Here is a 26645-nt window from a genome sequence, read left to right as displayed (position 1 = left end):
TGATTCAAGTTATGCCACTGTGTGTGTTCTCCAATAGATCCGGTAGCACACTTTCATGAGAGCATGCACAAATTACATGTCAGCTTTACATATTTACATATGAAATATTAAAACTGCCCCCGTGATGATGTGAAAATGGTGTCAAGTCAATTATTATACATTATACCAATCGCACACAGGGCCCCTCGTGGAACTGAGGTCAAAAATGGTCTTTAAGTTGGAGGAGAGTTCCTGAAACTGCAGACAAACTGGATGGAGAAAGTATAATCATCTGGAAATAGAGCTATTGGAAAGTCCAAAGTCCTGAAGGGAAATCACTCTTCAAAAGGAATGATTCTTCATGTCTCTGTCTCTTACAGAGCTGGACTCAGCTAGCTTTAAGCTAAAAAGTTGTTTGCTTATTTTCACATAGGTCCTGGCGGGCCGCAGTGGGGTAGGGGGCAGTTCTGGGCTTGCAGTTAGAAGAGGCGGTCAGGAGTCAAACACTTTGGGTTCTATTTTCATTTCTTTTTTTTTTTTTTTTAAAGATTTTATTTATTTATTCGACAGAGAGAGACAGCCAGCGAGAGAGGGAACACAAGCAGGGGGAGTGGGAGAGGAAGAAGCAGGGTCCCAGCGGAGGAGCCTGATGTGGGGCTCGATCCCATAACGCCGGGATCACGCCCTGAGCCGAAGGCAGACGCTTAACCGCTGTGCCACCCAGGCGCCCCCCCTATTTTCATTTCTTACCAACTCCTTCTCTCCCTTCCCAGCCAGCTTACCTGTTGGCAAGAAATGGGTAAAAACTGCTGCCTCTCAATATTGTAAGCTTCTTTAATGAAGATGTTCTTTTAAATGATAATAAGGGGGGAGTAGTCTGCATAAATTATGAGGGATGTTAAGGATGTTAACATTAAGTTGCTGTTCCTGTTGCTAAAATAAGTATTAACTTGCCATTAAATACAGGCTCATGGGGTAAGCATCAGGAACATAGCCCCCTACAGGGATGATGGATACATGATGTAATCCACACTTATTCTGCTAGTCTTGGGTGGACGAAGAGCTTTAGGCCCAAGAATAAATGAGCAATATAGAAGGCCCAGCTGAACTCCAAAGATGTAAATGAGAGGCTAAGGAAAAGGGGACGGAGTCGAAGATTACCTGCATTTGTCAGGAGAAAATACAAGAATACCCAATGCACAACTTAGGCAAAGTCGACGTCAAGATAGTCTCTGTTTATGCCTTCGTCCTCTGTTCTCTCTTCTGTTGCCTCCAATATTTATTGAAATCTTAACTCTCTGTCAAGCTCTGGGGTAGGTCTTGTATTCAAGAGCAAGGCAGACATGGCTCTTCCCTCCTGGATCTGATAATTCATCTTTCTAGTCATTTCCTCCCATGCATTGCCCTGAGGTTGGTGAGCTGGGTCCCAGGGCCAGATCAAACCCCAAAGGGAGGGCATGGAGTTTCCCTAAATTGGGATGGGTATTCACACTGTGAGGTTTAAAGAAGCAGGACCTTTCAAGGGTAAGACTGATCTACGGCTCTAGAGGACAAGGTGGCAACGCTATTCAGTGGGGTCCATCCACCCACGAGGGCACTTCTTGTGAATAATTTCACCTTTTTTTTTTTTGTTTTCTCTTGGACTATGGTTACAATTATGTTTAGCCAAGAGTTTTTGTAGTTACTAATTTTGTTTTTGCTTGTCTTTTTAATTTCCTCTTACATCACAGGATCTCTATATGTACCCCCAACTCTTCAGAAAAAAATTGATGTATCAGGATAGCTTTGTCTGCATTTTTATATTTTATTTTTTTGTAAGTAGCCTTCATGCCCAACATGGGGCTCAAACTCAAAACCCTGAGATCAAGAGTCATGTGCTCTACCCACTGAGCCAACCAGGCTCTCCTGCATGGGGATAACTTTACATGATAATGTTGCAGGGAATAAATGGATGGAGAATTTTTTTTGGAAAGAAAAAAGGAAAGTGTGGCCTGCTGCACATTAACCCCTCTGCTAAAACCTAGCATGACTTTGAGGAGGCCGTGTCCATGTGATTTGGGCAGTGACTGTCAGCTGAGAGACGCTTTCTCTGGGTGGGCTTGGGAAAGAGGAGAAGAAGCAGCAATGCTGTGAGGCAGCCTCCAGGGCCTCAAGAGACAGAGCCTTTCTTCTAAAACACTAGCAAAGTGAACTGTGGAGGGTATGTTTGTTGGAGGAGGCTGATGCCTGCCTTAGAGCTGCTAATTAGAAGGGGAAATCCTCTACTGAAAGCGAAGAGTCAACCGGTTGGGGAGAAGGATAACTATTTGAGAAAAGTGGAAGAAGTAGGAAATAGGTGAGATTGAGGATGGCACGGAGTTGATGAAGAAACACGGTACTGGTTCTTCGGTTCAGATAGTTTGATGTCTGTTGGGTGTCTTATTTTCTCCAGAAGATCATCCGAAGAGGCAGATACAGGCAACAAGGGGGTCCACGGAGCTTTGGTGTTTGGCCAGGCAGGTACAGTGGAAGAACAACAGGGTACGAAAGTTAAGGGTGTTGGGAAAAAAAATGGAGAAGTAATGGGCCAGAGACTATCCATCAGGAAAGGAAGGAAGGAAAACAGGCAGGAGCTGAGAGGGGGTAGAAAGTAGAGGGATCAGTGAGTTGGAGGTCTCGGTGAGGACAAACAACTGTAGATTGAGAGTGATTGATTCAAGGTTATGTTCAGAGTCCAATGTCTGAAAAAAATGTTTTTGCAGCTGGAGCAATCCCAGGTGATGACAAGTCCCAGGGCGTGTCTATGGGAAGGGTGGCTGCAATAGGAGTTATTGGAAATGAATATGTGAAGGAAATAAATGTCCATCATGTCAAACATGGATATGATGTCATCCAGAAAAATGGGTGGATGTTGGATGGAGAAGAGTGTGGAATGTCAAAGTCTTCAACAAATCAAGAGCTGTGGTGAAGCGAGGTCTACAGCTGACATTGAGCAGAGGCATGGGACAGCATTGCTAAACGGAACAAACCATCGGGGCAGGGAAACGTTCTTATGTGTGGGTGGAAGAGAAATGATCTGAAACTACAGTGCAGAACAAACATGTTATTTACTAATAGAAACCACAGAATTGGTGAGGTTGGGTTGATATTTTTAACTTTTTCTTTAAGAAGAAAAATTTAAATAGAAAATGAATTAGCATGGTGTAAATGGCCTATATTTAGTTCCCTTGCCTGTGTATTTTCTTTAAGTCATGTTTTCTGCCTGTTGAGTACACCCTAGTTTGAGGCTCTCCCTTGTTCTGCTCTGTGCCCGGTAGACTGGTTTACTTGTTTGTACAGTCCTGTAATATATTACGACAAAGTATGTGATGCACTACACCCAGGTCCTTGTGACTCACGATTCTTTGGAAAGACTTAGAGACATTAAATCATTCATTTATGGCTCAGTAATCTGATATATTATGATTATAAGCCCGAGAGTTGATGGCTTCTATGTACACAAGCCCTGAAACAAAGTTCTAATGAAAGGAGAGAGAATTGAAGCAAATCTCTGTCCTTGACAGATTCACCCATTTATACATTTATTGAGTGTATCTCATACATCATGCACTGCTAGATAAAGTTACTTGCTAGGGACATAAGGGTGATTAACTCCCGATCTTTCTCCTTGAGAGGCCATGGTCTAGTGGAAGAAGTAATTACAGATCTTTGTTAAGGGCTGTGATAGAATATTGTAAAAAGCATTATGAATGTCTCCACGGAAAGGCCGTGGAGAATTTCCTGAAGCTGACAACAGTTAGCCTGCATCCTGAAGTAAGAAAATCTTAGGGAAGGGCCTAGTAGTTGAAGTAGAAAAGAGCACAGCATACAGGAAAGAACCAGGAGTTTCGCTGGGCTTTAGCATAGGCTATGTGGAGGGAAGAAGCAGGTATGGAGGGAGCCGATTCTGAGGGCCTTGAATGCCATGCTAAGGAGTCTGGCTTCTAATCTATAGAAAGTCAAGGGTATGTAGGATTTTACATAATTTTTTTAGATGGCAATGCTGGCAACATGGATTGAGAGGAGTAGGGATGAGGGTTGGGAGAACTCAAGTCCAGAAGATCAGTTAAGAGATTATTATAAAAGAAAAAAAAAAAAACACTTGTGTGGTAAAGGAAAAGAGAGAGAGGAGAATAGAGACGTTTAGAAGGTAGAACTCCTAGGACTTGGTGGCGGAAATGTACATTGAAAATGAGAGAAACATACAGGAATTCCACGATGACTGCAGGAGTCTGGCCCATGTTTACTTGGTGTTCTGTGGGGGCCATTAATTATGATGAGAAACACTGGAGGAGACACAGTTTTGGTTGCAGGATGAAGAAGAAGAGGGGAGAGTTGCTGGTTAGGGAGAAAGATGCAAACAACACTCTCAGAGGACAGATTTGAGATGATTCTGAGAAGTCCCAGCAGCGGTGGTTCTGCGAGTCTGGAACTCAGGAGACCGCAAGCATGAGACAGAGGTCAGTTCTGTCTGGTCAGTGGTTCTCCAGGCCGGGGAAGAAGATTGGCAACAGAACGCACGGGGCACGTAGATGCTCAGCCTGAGAGACCCGAGACGACCTTTGGAGCATCTGTGAAACAGACACAAATGAAATTAATTTTTCCCTTTAATTTCCTTCTTGCTACTTCTTTGTTGAAAAGAAGGAAAAGAAAAGAGAAAGTATTGTTCCCTTATCAGCATGAGTAGGATGGAAGTGGGTGCTGCTGCAGAGTCAGATAAGACACACTCCTTAGCAGATGAGAGACAGTGGGAGGGACAGAGAGCATGTATCATCAGAAGGAAACAGCCCTGTGTCACCCCTGGCAGTCTCCGTGTTGCCTAATCTTCTGACAGGTCCAGAAGGACTATAAACATGGTATTTTATGGGAAACTTCCGGATTTTAAAAACCCTGTGCATGAGTTCATTTATTCACCAATCTGTGTTGAGCACCTACTATGCGCCAGCACCATTCTAGAATCTGCAGACTTTGCAGTGAGTAGAGGAGACAAAAATCCCTTTCTTGGATGGAAGTTACATTCAAGAATGGGGACACATAAAATAAACAAAGGAAATGAGGGAAATATAGAGTATGTTAGTTGGGGACGCAAGCACGAAAGACATAGAAAGCAGGAGTGTGGGATAGGTGATGTTGGAGTGGGCTGCAATATTAAATAGGGTAGCAGAGAAAAGCCTTCCTGAGAAAGGAAGGTCTGAGTAAAAGCCTTAGGGAAGCGAAGGAGCCAGCCGCTTGGATAATTACTTTCATATTCACATGAAAGAGAACAACAATTGTCTCCAAGGTAGGACTTTGCCCAGTGAGTTCAAGGAGGCCAGTGCAGCAGACACACCGCGAGAGAGAGGAAGAGTCTGGAAAGATGAGGGGAGAAGTAAGGAGGACAGGATCCTCCTGGGTCTTTCAGCCACAGTGCGGGTCTGGGCCATTCTCCTGGGTGAGATGGGGAGTCACTGGTCCACTGGAGCTGAGGACGGACTCTGTGCTCGCTATGTTGAAAGCACTCTTCTACAGTCAGGGAAGGAGCGACTCCTTCTACTACTGCAGTAACTCTAGCTAGAAATGACACTGGTAGGGGGACACAGAGTCAGATTTGCCATGTCTTTGGAGGTAGAGACAACAGAATCTGCTACTAGAAAGATCCAACTGAGAGAAAAAGCTTATGATGCAGGCAAGTGGGGAGACAGTTGCTGCAAGAATGTCCTAGAGCAGGAGGGTAGGATGGGATCCAGGGCCGAGCGGAAGCAAGAGTGCACACGGAGCACTGGGTCCAGCCTGCAGGCTGCCGGTTTGCCATGACTGCATATTTTATCTGCTCATCCTGCAAACACACTGGACATTATGGATCCTTCACAACAGAAAAGACTTCCTTTGGGAATACTCTCCATATTCAGGTTTCTTCGTCTAAACATTGCCAAACTAAAGTTGCTACCCACAGTTTGTGGGACTTTGAAGGACTCACGCTCAGGAAATGGTCTATTGGATTTTGGCTCAAAGAAATAAAGACGAAATTGACTTCAAATTGCATCATCCCCACTAGAACTCACATTTCTTTTAAACATTTTTGTCTCGGTCCGTGAGGAATAGATAGCTACATCGTTTGAGCTACTAGATTAAAACTACTGATATTTCTCGAAGAACTTGATTTGTGAAGTATATGTTGTTATCATCCCAGAAAAATTCTTAATTTGGAACACCCTTTTGGAAGCTTAGACTCATCACATATTTGGAATGGTGTAAACTTCAACTAGAAGTAAAAACTTCAGTGCTCTATGCCCAGATCGAGCACCTCTGATCCCTGGCAACCCTTCTGGATTGGCTGCCTTAGAGAAGGAAGGCTCCCCCTGGAGCCCTATTACTTTATCCACAAGAAATACTCCCATCAAAGGGTCAGCCAGCCCAGTTCCTGGCACAAAGTGGAGTCATGATGACTAGTTGCTTAATTAATGCATAAAAAGTTAGTCCTGACTACTCCCTGAAGCACTGCTCCATTAGACCCTGGACTTCGAATTAGCATTTTTTCATATGATTTTATTGAGAAACATGGCCAGACTTCGAAGATTTTCTTCCTTTCTTTTTAAATTTTTATTTTGATTCCAGTGAATTAGTATACAGAATTATATTAAATTCAGGTGTACAATATAGTGATTTGACACTTCCGTACACCACCTTGTGCCTATCATGGTTTTCTTTTATAACTCATGAGTTAGTGGGCTTTTCAGAAGACAAACATTGATGCGTCTTGTTGCATTTTATTTATTTTTATTTATTTTATTTTTTAAATTTAAAATTAATTAGTTAACATACAGTGCATTATTAGTTTCAGAGGTAGAGTTTAGTGATTCATCAGTTGCACATAACACCCAGTGCTCGTTATGTCAAGTGCCCCCCTTAATGCCGGTCACCCAGTTATCCCATCCCCCCACCCACCTTCCCTCCAGCAACTCTCAGTTTGTTTCCTAGAGTTAAGAGTCTTTTACGGTTTGTCTCCTTCTCTGATTTGCATTTTAGGTACTATTGGGGATAAGAACAGCCCACACTCCAAGCCATTTAAAAGGAAAGAGCTAATTTACAGTTTGCCTTAGTTGCCAGATGTGGGGGTTTCTTTCCCCCTAGGGACAAAGATTTTCCAACTTATGCCTCTGTTCTGCATTTTAAATTGACATCCAGTTTTTTTTCAAAGTTCCTAGCCGGATGCTAAATAAATATTGGCTGATAAATTGCTCTCTGTTCTTTAAGTGATAATAGCATCACATGAGATGGTTAAGCTGTAAATCTATCTATCTATCTATTTATCTATCTATCTATCATCATCTATCTATCATCGACAGGGACTTCCAGTTTAAAATGATAAAAAATGAATATTCATGCTTATGTCTACTCTTTCCCCAAATTCCACTGAAATGACAGTAATTTTTTCAAAGGCATAGGAACACATGAGAATGACAATGGGTAATGAGAGGCAGGAAGGTATTCGAATGGTCACTGATTAAGCAGAGAGGAGAAACCTAACTGCCTGCATAGGGAGAAGCCTGTCTTTTATGCTGAAGAACCTCAGAAAAGCTGAGAAGTTGGAGGCACCAAGAACCTCTGAAGATGGAGGATGAGGGTTTGGACTGAAAATGGGAGACCAGGTTGAAAAGCTATGTAAAGCGGTTGGACCCCAAGGATCCTTCTCAAACACAGAGCATCCAGGTGACTACCCCATAGGAGGCAAGGGGGGTTAAATGGAAAAAATCAAATCAGAGTAATTCTCAACTCTCCAAGGAGAAAGATTTTCGAACTAGAAAGTATGGGGCAGATATTATTAAAATGCAGCTAAATTGTAAGAACTTTAAGTAGAATATCTGCTTTTTAAAAAAATAAATTCACATTACTAGATTCAAACAACTTACATCCCAGAACAATCAAATACTTCACAATTATGATCTTGAATCAGCTATAGGATTTCTTTTAAAATGAAAATAAAGATTTCTAGAATGGATAGTAATATATGCTCAATACGGGAAATAGAAAAATAAATAGAAGAAAAAGAAAACATTTCATTATCTGTTACAAAGTTATTTGTATACATGACTCTAAATAATTATACAACATCCAATAATGTGAGCATATGTCCTAAAAGGTGTTTAACCAAATATAATGGTATTTTTAAAAAAGATTTATTTATTTATTATGGGGGGAGGGGGAGGGGCAGAGGGAGAGAAAGTCAAGCAGATTCCGTCAGTGCTGAGTGTGGACCCTACTTGGGGCTCGATCCCAGGACCATGAGATCATGAACTGAGCCAAAATCAAGAGTCAGAGTCTTAACCATCTGAGCCACCCAGGTGCCCCCAAAATGTAATGGTATTTAAATACATTCTAAATTTTCTTTTTACATAGTGTAATCTTTCTGCTTAAGATCTTTTTTCTGTATGTGAATTACCTCCTTAGGCTAGTTTCCTAGATAAAAATCTTTGAGAAAAACAATGGACAATGAAATAAATGACCAGTTTAAACATAACTTCTATTTACGAGGGGATCAAATAGTTAAACAGCAAAACCTTCGTGAGGCAACAGAATGACCGTTTTTTAACCACACTGCTGCCCCTGAAGGACAACTGATAATGACTCCTGGGAAATTAACCAGAGCATAGAAAACATCTAAGGAAGCAAACTAGGGTTGGTAATTAACATCAAAAGCACACTATAGTTACACCTATATTTGTGTGTTTTTATGTTGCATTTAGATTTACATGTATCTACATTTAAATTAGCTAAGGGTGTGGACATAGTCGATTCGGAAGTATAGGTGCAATTATTCTTATCATATTGTTGTTTTAAATTCTGAATTAATAGAAACAGTAGACGTTATTAAGAAGAGATATCTGAGCCAGTTAGTAGCCCCTGATATCTGAGCCAGTTAGTAGCCCCTGGCACCGGTAGTGAAAATTCTGGTGCCAAGTGAGTACTGGTGCCTACAGGGATCATTCTGCAGGATGTTGTGAAGTGTGAGTGGCCTGAAGCTCAAAGCACCAAATCTGAGGTCAGATGATTTGGGTTCAAGTTTTGTCCCAATCACTACCAGATGTATGACTTTGGACTATTTAGGTAATGCTTGAAATTCACTTGGGAGGTGGCCCTAACATCTACCTCACAGACTGGATCTGCGGATTAACTGGGATGTCAATGAAAAATGCCCCAGAGGCCATAAAGTTTCTCCCACATATCTTAATTGTTGCTGTCATCACTTCCATCCTCCACATTATCCTGGCACAAGATTTAGTGGGGATTGGCTGAGCAAGGGAGAGGTCATTTGCAAAAGAGCCAGAAACTCTCCTCACTAGCTCTGAAAACATCACCAGCTCCTCAGATGGAGTGGTAAGAGCAGACCAGGATGGAAACCATATGGATAATGGAATCTCCTTCATTCTTATTTGGTGGAAAGTCACACTGGGAGCTCCCATGGTTGTCCTGGTAATGGTGGGCACTCTGATTTGATCCTGTGCCTCTCAGAATATAATAAACAACCAGGGTTATACCATCCAATCAAAAGGTTGATCGAACATGCTTATGATTTTTTTTTTTTTGTCCTATCAATTTTCTTGTACCTATGTAATAATTCAGTTTTTGGAAGTCAGCAAAACCCATTCATCTTGTTCCATATAGGCTAAGACTATTTCATAAGCAGGGTTAACATTACTTAAAACTGATCTACTAAATTAGAGGGCAAAAAAGGCGAAAAGTGTGTGTGATTGTGCTATCCTTGGCATAATGACTTACTTGGTTCTTTGTAGCTAAAGCCCACAAATTCCAGAACTGAAGTCTTTGAATTCATTTTGTGGTTTTTAATCAACTTTATTGAGGTGTAATTTACATAAATGGAATTACAGATTGGAATTACAAATTACAAATGGAAACATTAAATTTTTTTTTATTTGAGTATAGTTGAGACACAATGTTACATTAGTTTTAGGGGTGCAACGTAGTTATACATTATGCTATGTTCACCAGGAGTGTAGCTACTATCTGTCACCATACAGTGCTATTACAATAGCATTGACTATATTTCTTATGAATTTATTCCCATGACTCACTCATTCCATAACTAGAAGCCTGTATCTCTCACTCCCCTTCACCCATTTTGTCCATGCCCCCACCCCCACCCTTTTGACAACCATCAGTTTGTTCTCTGTATTTATAGTTCTGATTCTGCTTTTTGTTTATTCATTTTTTTAGATTCCAAAGGTGTAAGTGAAATCATATGGTATTCGTATTTCTCAGTCTGACTTATATCACTTAACATAATACCCTCTAGGTCCATCCATGTTGTCACAAAAGGCACAATCTCATCCTTTTTTATGGCTGCATAATATTCCATTGTATATCTGTACCACATCTTCTTTATCCATTCATCTATGGATGGACATTTATTCAGTTTGATGAGTTTTGATAAATGTATAGATATGTAATGTAACCCAACCCCAATCAACATATATATAAAGAACATTTTCATTGCCCCCCAAAGTTCCCTCTTGCCCTTTTGTAGTCAGTCCTCCTACCCTTTTGCACTCCCTACTCTAGACAGTCACTAATCTGATTTCTGCCACTGTAAATTAGTTTTGTACGTTCTAGAACATCACATAAATGGAATCATATAGTATATTTATTCTCATGCGTCTAGCATCTCTTGCTCAGGATGTTTTTGAGATCTGTCCATATTTTGTATATCACCAATTTGTTTCTTTATAGAGCTGAGTAGTTGTATGGAAGTTCCAGTATTTGGAAGTATAACAATCGGTTTATCTCTTCAGCTGGTGATGGACATGTGAATTGTTTTCACTTGTGGCTGTTATGAATAAAGCTGCTATAAACATTAATGTGCAAGTCTTTTGTAGACATGTTCTTACTCCCCTGGGTCAACACTCAGAAATGGAATTGTTGGGTCATAAGGTAGTTGTTTAATTTTATAAGAAGTCACCAAAGTGTTTTCCAAAATGGTTGTATCATCTTATATTCTCATCAGCAAGGAAGGAGAGTCATTTCAGTTGTTCTGTATCCTTACCCACACCTAGATTTTTTCAGTCTTTTAAATTTTTGGTTATTCTAGTGGGTGTTTAGTAGTAACTCACTGTGCTTTTGATTTGCATTTCCCTGGTGAATAATCATGTTGAGTTTTGATTCTTCCCCTGTGCTTATTTGGGCCATTCCAATATCTTCTTTTGTAAAATGTCTCAAAGCAACAGATGTGGAGGCACCGAGGTGAGGGTAGACAATGGTACCATTCTTTGAGGTAAAGCGGATTTGGCTTAGGGAGACAGGTGATGAGTATGAAAATGAGCTCACGTCCATAGATCTCCTGTATAAACTCAAAATCGTCTTATATAGGCTCTTTCCTCCTGGGAAATTCTTTCTTCTCTTTTCTACCTATTAAAATTCTGATCTGGTATACAGGTCAGGGAAGGTTTATCTAGCTATGAAGTAAGAGAGAAAGATGGCCAGAGGTCAAAATAATGTCTTCAGGGCTAATGTTAACATATCTGCAGGATTTAGTGAAGGAGTCCATAAATCCTCGGGTCATAAAGAAGATGGACTAGTAACTATAATTTAACAAACATTTATTCAGTGCCTACACTGTGCATGGTATTTCACTAGAGAGTAAAAGACACAAAGATAAATTAGACATTATACTTGCCCTCGATAAGTTCAAATCTCCCTGGGATTTAGACTTGAACCTCAATTAGCCTATACATGGCAGAATAAACAAAGAAAGTACCAGCAAGGAAAGTCCAAGGGCTTTAAAACTTGAGGATTGATGTGCAGGAGGGAGAAAGAAAGGGTATCACAGAAGTCTTAGAGGTGGAGGTGGTCTTTTCCTCCTCTTGAGGAAAAGAGTAGCATTTTCGAGACTAATTGCAATCATTGTTTGTTTGAAGTGAACTGTCTTCTTTACAGCAGCCTGTTTGGTTTTGTGTAAGAAAGTGCAATTTGTCCTAGGGAAGTGCTCGTCATTTGAGTAAATGACTTTTATTTGACAACTGAAAGAAAAGTGGTAGGAAAATTTTTACCCACTAATGAATACTCCTGAGACATATCAAGGAAACACTTAGCCTTAATTATGCACCAGCGACTATAAGGGGACACACGTAGTGGAAGGAGCATAATTTCAGAACTCCTTAGACCTGGGTTCAAATCTTGGGTTTGCTATCTACATCCTTCGGTCCAGTCGTTTTCCCTCTGAACTTCTGTTTCCTCAAGTCAAAGTGGATGTTGTAATAGTTTACTCACGGCGTCGAGGTAATGGGTAAGCAGGAAGGTTAGGTCTCAAACTAAGAGCACACAGTACGTGATCCTTAAATGCAAATTTCTTTCTTCTCTCCTCATCCTTGTGTGATTCTCATGAGTGTAATGCTGCTTCTTAATCTGAAAGATCATAAATCAAGGCAAACAAAATGCAGATGGACTACATTGGAGGGAGGGAAAGAGAACAATGTTTAAACAAATCTGGACCTTTGCAAATGACCTAATCTTTCCCAAAGAACATATTCCACAGGGTGGGGAAAGAATAAGGAGAAAAACTGAATGATCTCAACACTATTAGCATCTCTTCGGGAAATTTTCTACTTCTCTTACAGATTTTTCGGGTTCCGTGTCATGACATGTCCCTTTTTATAGATTACATGCGCAGTGGGCAAGTTCTGTTATATGAAGTGTTCATTCATGTCAGTCGTTGCTCTCCATTATTGCTAATATTTATGGTGCTAGTATTTTGTTACATGGCCAAGCCACACACCAAATGCTTACATATGTTATCTAATTTACCCTTCGCAGAAACTCTAAGAGGTAGGTAACACCATCACACCTGTTCCCCGAATGACGAGTGTGTGTGGTACGGAGCAGTTTGAAAACCGGGCCGCACAGGAAGTAAGGGAGCAATGACTGACTCATGTCAAATTAAGTCAGTTTGGCTCCCAAACCCTCCCACTCTGTCCCAGTGCTATGTTGTCTCACACACACACACACACACACTCACATTTACACACATACGTACACCACACACACACAAATACACAGACATATGGCACACACACACGCACACACACACCCCACATAATTTTTCTGGCTCCTGCCACCCCTTCCCCCACTTGGGCAAAAATTCACTACAATCTCAGGAAATTAGGGCTTGGCAAAGAAACAGTTGCTTATATGAGTCAAGCATTACACTTCCGTTGAACATTGAGCCTTTCCTCACACACAGGAGGCCGGAGGCAGGGCAGGTGAAAATGTCACATGGTAGGAGGCCACTTGACTAGGGGCTGCTAAACGTTTACTTCGTGAGAAAAACCAAACGCAGAATCTGCTGTAGTGAGCTGGCAACTTGATTAGTGAAGTCCTGGAGAATGAGCTTCCCGCACGAGAAATGGGTCTGCCGCTTTGCTTTTTAAAAATACATCACTTACATATTATATACAATGGAATATTACTCAGCCATCAGAAAGGATGAATAACACGATCTGCATTGACATGGAAGGAACTGGAGGGGTTCTTCTAAGTGAAATAAGTCAAGCAGAGAAAGACAATTATATGGTTTCACTCATCTGTGGAACATAAGGAATAGCGCGGAGGCCCACAGCGGAAGGGAGGGGAAAACTGAAGGGGAAGAAATCAGAGAGGGAGACAAACCATGAGAGACTCTGGACTCTGGGAAACAAATTGAGGGTTACAGAAGGGAGGGAGGTGGGGGGACATAATAAAAATTTTTTAAAAATAAAAAATAATAAAAAATATACCATTTATTCTGCACAGTTCACCTGCCCTCCTTTGCAGCTGCATGGCAAAATACCTCAATAAAAAGTTTTTTTGTTTTTCCTCGGCCATGTTAAGATTAGCTGGAAATCATTCTAGGCTGAGTTCTGAATGCGAATATGAAATAGGTAATCTCTTGGACTGGAGGCCTAAAGACACACGGAGTACTTTGGGTAGTGTAGAGGAAGGGACTGGGTCTGACAATGTAAGCAGGGGATGCCTGGAAGAGCCAATGCCTGAGCAGTTTAACAGGGTCTAAGATCCCAAGCCCAGCTCCACCCCCACACGCCCTGTGGTTTGGGGCTAGTTACTTAACTTCCCTAAACACCAGTTGACTCACCTACGACTAGAGTGATAATATTTAGCTCACAGTTTGGTATCCCTGGGCTTTCAGGAAATTGCACATCCTCTTCTTTTTCCACTCCCCTCTCCTTCTGCTGTAGTGTCTATACTCGAATGTGGGGGATTGCCTGTTTGCGTTTCAGTTTACACTGTCTCCCTTGGCCACATTGCCTGCAGCCCTGTCTCGTCCAGGCTCCGACTCAGTCTCCCCATAACCTACATCTGCATGCGGACACCTGCCAACACGGTTTACATTCAGCCAGTGTGCAGCCAAATTTGTTATTTCTTCCCTAAATTCCCTCTTGACTCTAGAATGGATAGTTCTTCCAAATAGGGCCCCTGGTCTCACAGACACCAAACCTCTGAGTCATCCTTAATGCTCTTTTTTTTTTTTTCTTATTCCTTATCTTATCACACAGCAAATTCTGTGGGTTCTTCCTTCAAAACTTTGATCAGAACAGACAGGAACACTTACGTGGTTATAGTAATTGTGTCAGGGGGTTCGTAGAGTAACAAGACTGTGTCTTTATTATAGATTTATTCATTTGAAAACTAAAATTAAAGGCATTTCCATTCTCCAAACTTAACAGCCTGAACTACCACAGAGTTAGGGAAATTGGGTCTCTCCTGACAGAGTTGCTCCCGTGGCAGAATCTCCCGTACAACTTCCAAGCGAACCTTGGACTTCCCTGCTTAAGATCTTCAACAGTCCCTCAGTGCTTCTGAGTCACTGGAAAGGAAGAAGCCTCACGTTTAAAGCTCTCACACCTCTTGACAGCCTATGTCTCAGCCTCTTCAACCACTTTCTTCCATTGCTCTAGTTCGCTCGCCCACGTTCTCCCTTAGGCCTCTAACTATTCTTGGAATCAACTAACCTTTTCCTGACTGCAAACACATGCTCATACCATTCTTATCACCTTTCATAGTTTTCCCCTATTGCACTGATGTTCATTCATCATGTTTAGCTGAATCACTAGGCCGTTAGCCTCCTTCACCCCAATGGCCATGGCCTTTTCTCTCTTTTTTGATCCCCTTCACTACATTGACGGTGGTATTCTCATCGCATTAATCACATAAAACCTCCCCAGTAGATTGTAGATTCTTAGACACAAGGGATGTGTTGGCACATTTTTAATGTGCCTCTGAATCCAGTGAGCTCCCCAGCTTGTTCAAAGTCTTTGATTGAGTCATTATATGGTTCCTGGGACAGGGTGAGAGCCATGTTCCTTAAGCTCTGCCAAAGTCATTGACTTATTTGCTATTTTTAAAAATATTTTTGACCTAGTTACATAAACTTATTGTTTTGGAATTGGAAAGCTCTTTAGAGACTATTTCAGCCCCATACGCTTGCTTCCTCGGTATAGGAATGGGGCCTTAAGGGGCAGAGTGACTCACTGAGAACACACGGCTGGTTTTTAGAGGATCAGTTATGAAGACTTGGGTCAAATGTTGATGCCAGAAGCAGCTGGGTTCCCAAAGCACCTCCCAAAGTCCCGAATTCAGTGTCTTCCACACAGAAGAAACTTCGCCAACTGGGTGCAATAAAAAGAATGTAGTGATGTAGATTTGGAGAAGTACAGATTTTGAAATTCGACAAATGTGGTGTAGTTTCAGGCCTGGTCACTTATTAGCTGCATGGATTTTGGAAAATTACTTGGCTTGTCAGCTTTTTTCCTCATCTATAAAATGTGGGCAATTATCTCCACTTGGTGAAGTGGTGTTGGTGGAATGGTGTCATGTGTATGAAGTGATTGGAACACAACACATGGGAGTCATTATTTAAAATAATTCTCAGTAAGTTGCAAACTTGCATATTTCATTTTTCTTAATGCAAAGAATTTCATCACAGATTTTTTTGCTAAGTCGAGTAAATGGATAGTGGATTTCTTTCTTTCCCTTTGCTCTCAGAATGTTGTAATTTTTGGGGGTGGTCATAATATTACTAAAGAGTCCCACCCAGTTGTTCTCGGAAAAGTTCCTTTTTTTTTTTTTTTTAAGTCTTATCAAGAACAAAATATTTTAGAAGGTGAGTGTGTAGAGCACTTACTGCAGCTAAACTGGGTGCTAGAGATTTTTTTTAAAAAAACACTATCCAGAGCTCATTGTTTTCCTGGATAAAAAGGTATTACATTCACTTAATAAAGACTTAGAGAGCTCTAACGGGCCTTTAAGTTAAGTCTTCAACAGCTCCATAACTGGCCTTGACCTTCAGCTCTTTTCCATAACACCACCTTGCCTTTCACACCAATTCTATGAGCTCAAGCAGGAATGAAGATGGCCTGCCTATAATGCTAGGACACACAAGAACAGTGGGTAAGGTCATGGGAGAGTAAACAAAGATCTGGTATCAATTCTAAAACACTGCTGGGCACTGACATATGTTGTGTTTTTATATCACCTACGGAAGTAAAAACAAGGTGTTTTCATATCAAATAGGAGGAACATGCTAGATAATTTTATTTTTTATTTTTTTTAAAGATTTTATCTATTTATTTGAGAGAAAGCGTGAGAGAGAGAGAGCAGAAGAGGGAGACGGAGAGGGAGAAACAGACTCCCTGTTGAGCAGGCAGCCGAAAGCAGGGCTCAATCCCAGGACCCTGGGATCATGACCTGAGCTGAAGGCAAATGCTTAACCAACTGAACCACCCAGACACCCCAATGCTAGATAATTTTAAAAGTTCCTCTACTCAGCTTCTAAACTCTAGAATGTTTTAATACTTGATAGGTTTCCATGAAAACCTATAGGAGTTCCTTTCTCAGAATCCCTATACAATTGGCTCCAGGACTGGGTAACACACGGTTCATTCAGTTCACTACAGTAAGCATGAGCCAGAGAAACCGAGAAATCTGTTGTTTTCCTTCTTATAAAGCTCTAACTGAAAAAGAGTGATCAAAAACATTTAGGAAAGAAGATCATGACTGGATGCCACAAATACCCCCACATCTGATCCATGGACCAAAGCGTATTTCCAAGTCAAGGATTTCATTTAACCAGGGAAGGTTAAGAGGGGATAAGAAACCCAGGATGGACTCGGCTAACCGGACTCAGGTGAATTACTAAAGGGAAGTGTTCTTGGAGTTACTGTCCATGGAGATGAGTAACTGGACTTTCTATCAATGTCCTTTTGTGTTTTTGACAGGGACAGTGCCAGCCTGAGGGGGAGGGGAGACCTTTACTCTGACCAGTCCCATATAGATTTGTGCTGCCCAGTGTCATCACCTGGAAGGCTTTAATAATCCTGCTGTCCCATTCCCATCCCCAGAGATTCTTATCTAACTAGTCTGAGGTGTAGCTTGAACATCAGGATTTTTTTTTTTTTTTAAAGCTCCCCCTAATGTGTGGCTAGTCTTGCAAACCACTGGAATATGCTTAAGGTCTTCTAACAAACCTTCCTCTTAAAACCACCACCCGATCATTTAGTTTTCTGGCGTTTGGTTTTTGTTTTGGCATTTTTCTCCCCTCCCATCACACACTTACTCTCCACAGGATGGTGTATTTCTCCCAGCAGGACTAGAATACTCCCAAAGTGGAATTCATGAGCTGTCCTTGGTAAATAAGGAGAACCCTGGCGGGGAAAGTGATTCCCACCCAAACAGAGTATGAACAATGGTCACTCCTTGCTGTATTGCTTGACCTGTTTTCTTGGGCCATTTCCCACTTGCTGTTTTCAGATTACCGAGTGTACTAGGAGACAACACACTTTTTTTCCTATTCCTTGTTGGCAGACCTCCAGCTGAAGTCACCAGGTCCCTGGGTGGGCACACTTCCTCAGTTTCCAAGGGCTACCTGGGAATCCACCGCACCTTCTGCTCAGCCTGGCAGCACCCAAGAACGCTGAATTTCCTCTTAACCTAACTTCTATCTCCGGGGAGCGAAGCCCTCGCCACTCGAGCCGCGCTCCTCTGCTCCGTTCCCCCCAGCGTTTTGTTTACTTGGAAAGCAGATATTTACATTTCCAGATGGGAGCTCCTCACAGGCCCCACCCTAGCAAAGAGAGAAAGTCCAGGAGACCGGCCAGAGAGCCCTTCTCCCGGCCCATTACCCCCTTTCCCTAGTCTAGGGTCTCTAGGGGAGGGAGCAGCCAGAGCCCCCCGCCCTCGCCCTGCCCAGCACCTGGTGCAAGCCACTCTCCTCCACCCGTCTCACCGCCCCACCCTTTGTGATTCAGAGCCCCAGCCCCGCCCAGGCGCTAATTTAACGCGCCTGGCGGAACAGCGAGGCGCTGCTGCGGCTTTCAGCTCCTTGCCGGAGCCAGCTTCCACTCACTCCGGGTCCCGGTCCCCGCGCGCCATGTGTCTCGTTGGCGGGCTGACTGCGCCGCCGCCGCCGCTGCCGCTGCTGCTGCTGCTGCTGCTGCTGTGTCCACCTGCCGTGCAGGGTGAGCGGGAGCTGGGGGGCCCAGCCCCGCTGGGTGAACCCTTAGGCTGGTGGGAGGGGCGGGATCCGTCTCTGCGACGACCGAGGAATCTGGGGACCTGGGGAGGGGAGGAATGTGGGCACGGGTAAATTGTTCCCGTAATCCTCTACCCTGAAGGCTCAGGGCTTCCTACTAGCAGGATCCCGTGGGGACAGGGAGAGGATCTCCGCTGCCAACCTGCAGTTTGGGGTCTTGCTGTGCTGGACCCCAGCTAGCAGGACTTCAGGAGTGAGGCGGGGACCGTTGAGGAAGCGCGGGCTGAGTTTGCGGAGCAGCCAAACCTGGCGAAGCCGAAGGGCAGGACTCAAAGAGTGAATTCTGAATCCCCCAACATCTCTTTAAGGGTGGGAGGCCAGAGTTGGTCCCTCTCACCTCTTAAGCAGAGTCCAGTTGTGTGCTGCCCGGGACGCTACACGTTAGCACGTCTTCGCTTCCAGGTGTAACGTTCCACGGGAGCGTCTGTCTTTACTGCGTGCTTAGTAACAGTATCAACGTGGAGATCAATTCTAAACCACTTTTTTTTTTCAATAATGAAAGGGAGGGGTTGATTCTGTCCTTATTTTAGTACTGAATTGACAAGACAGGCAGCCTAGCAACTTCTTGGTCTGTCGCTTCAGCAACTGGATGGAAATGTTACATGTGCCTCAAAAGCCTTGGCTGCTTCCCTTACTCCTCTTGCAAAAGGAATGTTGCTTTGAACTGAAAAGTGTTATTTCCTTCAGTTCTGGGTTTTTTGTTTTTTTGTTTTTGTTTTTGTTTTTCTCTCCCTAGGTGACTGCAGCCTTCCCCCAGAGGTACCTAATGCCCTACTAACTTTGGGAGGTGTCTCGAGTTTTCCTGAAGGAACCACACTAACATACAAATGTAATGAAGGCTTTGTAAAGGTTCCTGGCAAGGCCGACTCAGTGGTCTGTCTCAACAATGCATGGTCAGAGCTGGCAGAATTTTGTAACCGTAAGTTCTTCATTTTTGTATATATAAGTTACGGGAATGGACTATATCTTGCTAGTTTAATTTTATCCCTCTTTAGCATGAGTGGTAATTGATAGTTTTCAAGTATTATGAAATCCCATGGTATATACACCTGGCACTTCACACTGCAGCTAATTGACGACATTACTTCTCAGAATAGGTCCTGCTTCTTCATTAATAGGTTTGGGCATTCTGTTGTTGTTTCTCCGCAACCCCCCCCCCCCAACACTGTACCTCCTGAACTAATAGAGAAAATAAACAATAGGTACAATTTAGGGGGTGAATTATATATGAATAGGTTTGGCAATCACCTCACGACACATAACATAGGTCTTCTGTGTTCTTAAATTTCATTTTGTAAAGTAGGACTCCCCAAATAGAACTCTGTGCTAGCATTTCAAAAAGTTCTCTGTATTTCCCTCAAAATCTAGCACTAGACACATAGTCCTATATTAACTTTGACAGAGACAAGTAAAGATAAAAGATGAGACTTGGTTCCTAACTTTGGACAACCTGGAGTCACAGAAGGTACGGGAAATAGAGAAACTGCCATAAATGTTTTGTGAAATCAGCTTGAACCTTTGCGTTTTGTGTGTGCAGGATAGAAAGCAGTGGTTGAAGTACTTAAGCCTTCACGCGTATGCTGTTTTAGAGTTTATAAGGGTTCTATGTAGCTGACTCCACCCCATGAGTGGAGTCGGGACTCTTACCTCCATTTTTCAGTAAGGAAGTAGTGTCAGGGGAAATAGTTCCCCAGAAGTTAAGTAACTTCTTGAGATCAGCAGTTCTTATGCAGGAGAGCCAGGGTCCAAACTTGTCTTTGTACTATAAATCCGAAGTCCCTTCCACTGTACCATGCCTCTACACATTCACCTTTGCCTGGATGTTTACTGTTTATAAATACTTTTATGTACACCGTGGGCTCATCTGATCCGTGGCCTTCTGGGTTGTGGTGAGGATGAAATGAATTTATATGTATAAAACACATAGAAGTGTGTTGTGTGTTTGTACAAACAACAACAATAGTGCTGTTATTGTTATTGCTAATCAGAACATTAGCCCCGGGAGTCTAAGGAAATACTAGTTCTCCTCTCACCCCTGTCCTCCTCAGGGAAGGTAAGCGGCAGTGCCTGCATGTGCCTAAAATGGGTCAGATTTCCTGAATTGTGGGCAGAGTGATATCTAGGTACCAGATGTACGAAGTAGGGAACAAAAGAATAGATGTGAATATGCTTGACACACCGTAAATGTTGTAGTGATATCAATATAGTTAAATACCAAATATGTACAAAGAAGTACAGAAAAAGGGGGATGGAAGGACCAAATAATTCTGGTTAATTAAACATAGATTATCAAATAAGGTGATATTAGTTATGTTGTTGCTTTTGTTAATACTTTTAGGTAGCTGTGACGTTCCAACCAGGCTACTTTTTGCATCTCTCAAAACGTCTTTTACCAAACAGAATTATTTCCCAGAGGGTTCCATTGTGGAATATGACTGCCGTCCTGGCTACCGGAGGGACTATTCTCTCTCAGGAAAACTAACTTGCCTTCAGAATTTTACGTGGTCCAAACCAGATGAATTTTGTAAAAGTGAGTATAATTTTACAGAGTATTCGTAATCATGTGGTATTTGGGGAAACAGTAATTCTTCCTTCATTCATGCTGGAAGTCTATGTGTATCTACTATTACTTTGAATGATTCTGAAAAGAACCATTAGAGTGATTTTATAATTCTGTTTTATAAATCAGGCCAACTAAACACTTGTGAGACGGGAGTATTAATTTACTCACAGATTTCACATTTAATTAGTTTAAGGTTACCTAAAATGTAAGAAGCATATATTCTAAATATGGTGCTTTATTTGAAACTTACAAAATGCAGGCAGGATTTTACAAGTCTAAGGATTAGAATTGTCAATAGTTCAGATGATGAATTTGCATAGAAGTGCCTGATAATTTAATGAAAAAAAAATCGATTTGTGCTCTCTTCTAGGAAAATCATGTCCTAATCCTGGGGATTTAAGAAATGGTCGTGTCAGCATACCAACTGACATATTATACGGTGCGTCCATCTCCTTCTCGTGTAACGAGGGGTAAGTTTTGGCATACTATATATTTATACTCTATGTTTAACAAATGTCAAAACAGATTTAGGACTTAAGATGGAAGTTTTTAAATTTGTGGTCAGTGTTTACAAGCTAGTGTCATTAAAACAATTCCTCTGCTCAAGGATCTTTCATCATGAGCTCATCATGGTTAAATTTAATAAAATGGGGGCAAGAAAGGACAATTTCTTGTAACACCAAATTCTCTCAATTGTTAGATTTCTGTACGTATAGGATTCATTGTAAAATTTTTAATGTGATTAGTAAAGGAAAAAACTTGTAATATGTTGGCACTTACAGAAATTAAATCTTTCAAGTGTTCCAATGAAACTAATCCTTACTTTACCTAAATAATGAATTTGCATATTTTTTTCTGTATGCAAACTGCCTGTTACAAAATATTGTGTGTTAAAAACATTTACTCCTAGTGTAAAAATATCATGCTGACCTGAGGTCTTTTCTAAGTTCCCTACATAGGGAAAAGGAACTCACTCTTTGGGTATCATCAGTGTCTCAGAGACTGATGGAAATTTCATGTCCATTTTCTCATTAAATATCCGCATATTGAATTATGATATTTTACTCTGTGTGTGTGTGTGTCCCTGCTGTCTATAAAATAAAAATATCAACATCGTGCGTCTCCTGTATGAAACAGAGATGCTTAGATCATTAATATGATTATTGTCAAATCTGGGGAGTACTTTGAGCCCTTAAAATATAAATATGTTCTATTATCCTATGAAGCCTCTGTTTATCTTTTAGAATTCAGAAATATAAAATATTCAAGCATCTATATCACTTTAAAATGTTTCAAAACACTTTCCTGTTTTCGCCCAAGTAAAAAACGTTTTGCATGTCTTATACTTTTTTACCCTTTGGATATCACCTTTTTTTAATTTAATTTTTTCTTTTCCTTTAAACCGCCATGTGAACTTTGATCAACTATTGTTTTGTTTCCGTCTACTGGTGTAGTAAATATTTTAAGATGATGTTTTGGAGAATTTAAGGGAAGGCAAACAGGTGGATGGGACCTAACTTTTTTCTCCCCTTGTTGCTTCAGGTACAGGCTAGTTGGTGTTCCTTCTAGTTACTGTTCCCTTGTAGATGACGGTGTTGGGTGGAGTGATCCGTTGCCTGAATGCCAAGGTAAGACTGAAAAAAACCTAAGCACTCTAGTTGTGAGGCTGAATAGTCAATAGTAAATTACTTTCTCTCATGAAGAATTATCCAATGTAGCAATGTCTTAACTAATTTAAAGATCTCTATTAGCGATGTTTCTTAATTTATTAGCTGTGGTGATAAAGGATTAAAAAACCCCAACAAATTCCAAAACAAACAAATAAACAAACAAAACAAACAAAAAACCCCCAGCAAACAGGTGTATATTGTGGTTGGTCATTTATTACCCTACCTTTCCTTCTAACAATCAAGCAAAATAGATAACAGGGTTTTTCTTCCCCCATTATTATTAATTTTATGAATTAAAATACTCTTGATCAGAGAGTTTATATGACCTGACCCTACATCCCAAAATAAGTGGCAAGAGAAGGCCTTTAACCCAGATCTCTGGACGTCAAACCCATCATTTTTCTAGGACTCAGTGTTGCCTCTTTTAAGATTATGAACTGAGCTAATTATCTGTAAATGTTTTGAAATGGGATTGATTTTTCATGATTAGAGAAATAAGGTTGTACAACAACGAAGAAATATGATCTTTGCATTTGAGAATCTTATCTTCTCAGAGGGAGAGTAGGGCATAGAAATCGTATCATAAATGCATGTATCCAGTCAAATTTATATCCACTGGAGACATATGTCTCCTGAAAATTGAGAGGAGTAAAATATGTGCAATATATTTCTTTTTTTTCTTTTTTTCTTAAGAAAAAATGCAATGCTTAAAAATGTAAGCTTTATGATTTCTCCCATCTTTGCTAAAATTATTGCTGAGTTCAAGGTTTTGGTGTTATCAGGAGCAGAAAGCTAGACTGGACTTAGTGGATTTGACAAGTGCATCTTGATTGACGCCCTGCGGGAGGGAATGCATGGGGTCAGTTGATAGGAAGACACATAAAATGAAGTCTTGCCAAGCAAGAGCTTGCAGGGGTAAGCTGGTCACACCTAGGTACTCCTTACAGGGCACACCACCTTGAGCGCTGCCGTCCTACGTCTGCTACTTCCCTTTTTCTCATTATTAGTACTTCGAAATTTTCAGCATTACCACCCACCACCCACCTTTCCCATTTCCACCATCTAGTAAGGGATGTTGTAAGTGATGCGAAAGTGAGTTTGGACGGCAAACGTACTCGAATAGGTATCCCCTTCTGGCACTGTGAGAAGCCTCTGATGCATGCAAATACACAACTTGGACTACACACCCAAGTCATGTACCTGGGACCTTGTCCCCTCGCCCACGGCACTGAACTTTGGACTACAGGTGCACACATCAGCAGTATAGACTCTTCTCGACCATCGGGATCATGTGACACATACAGTAAAGTTGGAATGACACAGAGAAGTTTAGCGTGGTCCTTGCTCCAAGATGACACAGAAATTTATAGTGTTCCATATTTAAAAAAAAAAAAAGAATATGGACAGGGAGAAGGGACCCTTTCAGGCCCTGCAGGGGGGAATTCCGAGGGCCAGTTTCTAGAGCATGATTTACAGTGGGGTGGGGGAGAAGCTCTCCGTAAGCATACCCTCAGCCCTGCCCATACCCCACTGTCAGGGAGAAGCTCAGTCAGAGGAGGGCCACAGCATGGCCTCGTAAAGTGTGAGAACTGGGGCAGGAGTCCCACTTGCCTGAGTTCAGAGGTGACACTGATTGCAATGGCCCCCATCCTCCATTCTTGGACTCCATTAATATTTCATCCACACTCTACCCAGATTGATCCATCTGAAACACGGAAGTGACTTATCTCTTCTGCCTTAAGGCTTATACATGTCTCCTCATCACTTACAGAGTCCAAACTCCTTAGTAAAGCATACAGGGGAGCCATGGTCTACTCACTTCACGCTATGTCTTCCCTCATACTTTATGCTCTTTCCACAAAAAGCTGCCCACATCTTTCCTTCTGCTGCTGCCTCCGCCTGGAATGTCCTTCGGTCCCTTCTTTGCTTAGCTGTTCTTTTTCCTATGTTTCTTTTCTTTTCTTTTCTTTCTTTTTTTAAATTTTCTTTTTAAGGGGTTGCTCTGATAGACCTTCTAGAAGCTTTCCCTGACCTCCCTGATGGTTAACTGTTCTTCTCTCTTTCTACACCATCGTGCACACTTCTGTGATGAGTCTCACTATTTTGTATTTAAATGAAAATCTTTGAATCTTTTTTGTCACTGTATTTTATTTTATTTTATTTTATTTTAAGATTTTATTTATTTATTTGACAGAGAGCACAAGCAGTGGGAGCAGGAGAGGGAGAGGGAGAAGCAGGCTCTCCGCTAAGTGGGGAGCCCGATGCAGGCGCAGACGCTTAACCAACTGAGCCACCCAGGCACCCCCGTTACGATATTTTAAGACCTAAGACTTAATATTTTATTTAGTTTTGCAATTCTGTTTCTAGAACAATGCCTGGTATGTATTAGGTGCTCAGGAAATCTCTGAATGGCACTGATGGTGATGTGTAATTGTCATGCCCCTTAGCCCCGTGTAAAGCAGATTAATCTGCTCTTGCTCCTTGCTTTCATCAGTGGCCTAAAAGTAATTTATAGGTTTTCTAATACGCTATGGTTACTTAAGGCCACTTGATGTGACATCATTGATGTACACAAGTGATCCCATTGCTTTCCTGGCTCTAGACAATGTGGAGCTGTTGCATTTATCAGGGCTACTGCCGTGGCGGGGGGGTGGGGCTCTTTTTATAATATGACTAGAACAACTCTGCTTGCACCTGTTTTCCGAATGCACTGCTTAATACATGTACTTTAAGTGAAAGGCTGTGCTTTAATAAATGCTTAAAAAAGTTTTATCCTAAAAGTCAAAATGTAATCCTGCCACTTCTGATATTTCGCTGTGTCAGAATCATCTGTTCCTATTTCCCAAGGATGCCCCTTGACTTCTAGGGCCCTTTCACTTGGCATCATTTCCCCGTGGAATGCAGAGCAATGGCCTCTTCTCTGCTCTCTTAGCAGAAGGGTGTATCTCAGTATTAAACTCAAGTTCCATTTCCTCCTTAAAATCTCCGTCCTGCTTTCACCTCTGAACTCTGGCAGTATTTGCTTTTTCTAGCACAATTTGACATGTAATGTGTGAGGACTTCATTGTAATTTTTGCTTCACATATACGTTCTAAATCTTATTTCTATACATTGGTCTCAAAGTGAGCATTCATGTTTTATACCATTTGTATCCAAAGCTCCAAATAACATGACTCATTACTTAATAGGTATTTCTGAGCTCCCTGGTCGATAGTGCTGAATTTAGAAAAATGGTAGATTTTTTTTTTTAAGTAAGTTATTTAACATGTTTTAATCTTGCTTATTAAAGTAAGTAATTGGCAGTTTTATTAACGTAAAATATGTTGGAATTTTTTTAAAGAAATTTTTTGTCCAGAACCACCAGAAATTAACAATGGATTCATTCTGGATCTACGGGACACTTACGTGTATCAACAGGCTATCAAATATAGATGTAAGGAAGGCTTCACCCTGATCGGAGAGAACTCTATTTATTGTACCGTTAAAGGTGACCAAGGAGAATGGAGTGGCCCGCCACCTGAGTGCAAAGGTAATGAGTTTGCGTTGTTGATTTTTGTTTTATTTTTACCTTTAGGTCTATATATGGGCTACAGAGATTCTATGAACTCCCTAAGAAATGAATGGAAAATGCGGTACATATATGCATATTTGCGTTTTTCTGGGGGGCACGATTTTTCATCAGATTCTCAGAGAGGTCTATGACTTCCAAGGAAAGAGGAACCACTGATATGGAGGATATGTGGTAATATATGAATAAATAAATAAATATATACACGCACATAGCATATAGCGCCCACACATGTACACGTAACATGTCTCACGTTTTTAGTGAGTTAGCTTA

The 26645-nt window shown here is 41.4% G+C and overlaps 1 protein-coding gene, 1 long non-coding RNA gene and 1 pseudogene across 10 annotated transcripts in view; 2 read left to right on the top strand and 1 right to left on the bottom strand.

Moving 5' to 3' along the window:
• Positions 1–9862: 9862 nt before the first annotated feature.
• On the bottom strand, positions 9863–18629 carry LOC130544291 (uncharacterized). Its single transcript, XR_008960462.1, has 2 exons — positions 18386–18629; positions 9863–12393 (listed from the first exon to the last, which is right to left on the bottom strand). It is a non-coding gene; the product is annotated as an uncharacterized LOC130544291 (long non-coding RNA).
• The window catches only part of CD55 (CD55 molecule (Cromer blood group)), a 43774-nt gene continuing 35291 nt past the window's right edge, over positions 18163–26645 (top strand). For 8 of the 9 annotated variants that reach the window (XR_003311986.4, XM_026480752.4, XM_026480755.4 and 5 more), the window contains exons 1-6: positions 18163–18497; positions 19308–19490; positions 20910–21101; positions 21505–21604; positions 22677–22762; positions 26145–26333. Coding sequence is in view for 8 of the 9 variants with exons in the window: in XM_026480752.4 (XP_026336537.2) it covers positions 18410–18497; positions 19308–19490; positions 20910–21101; positions 21505–21604; positions 22677–22762; positions 26145–26333 (838 nt within the window). In the remaining variant the exon portion in view is untranslated. Of the gene's footprint in view, positions 18498–19307; positions 19491–20909; positions 21102–21504; positions 21605–22676; positions 22763–26144; positions 26334–26645 lie in introns of those variants that run through there. The other variant, XM_044377734.3, reaches the window with a different exon arrangement.
• LOC113242612 (U6 spliceosomal RNA) lies at positions 24089–24188 on the top strand (annotated as a pseudogene).

The sequence above is a fragment of the Ursus arctos genome, unplaced genomic scaffold, assembly GCF_023065955.2.
Source record: "Ursus arctos isolate Adak ecotype North America unplaced genomic scaffold, UrsArc2.0 scaffold_2, whole genome shotgun sequence".
Taxonomy (NCBI): Eukaryota; Metazoa; Chordata; class Mammalia; order Carnivora; family Ursidae; genus Ursus; species Ursus arctos.
This window is presented reverse-complemented; position numbering and strand designations above follow the sequence as displayed.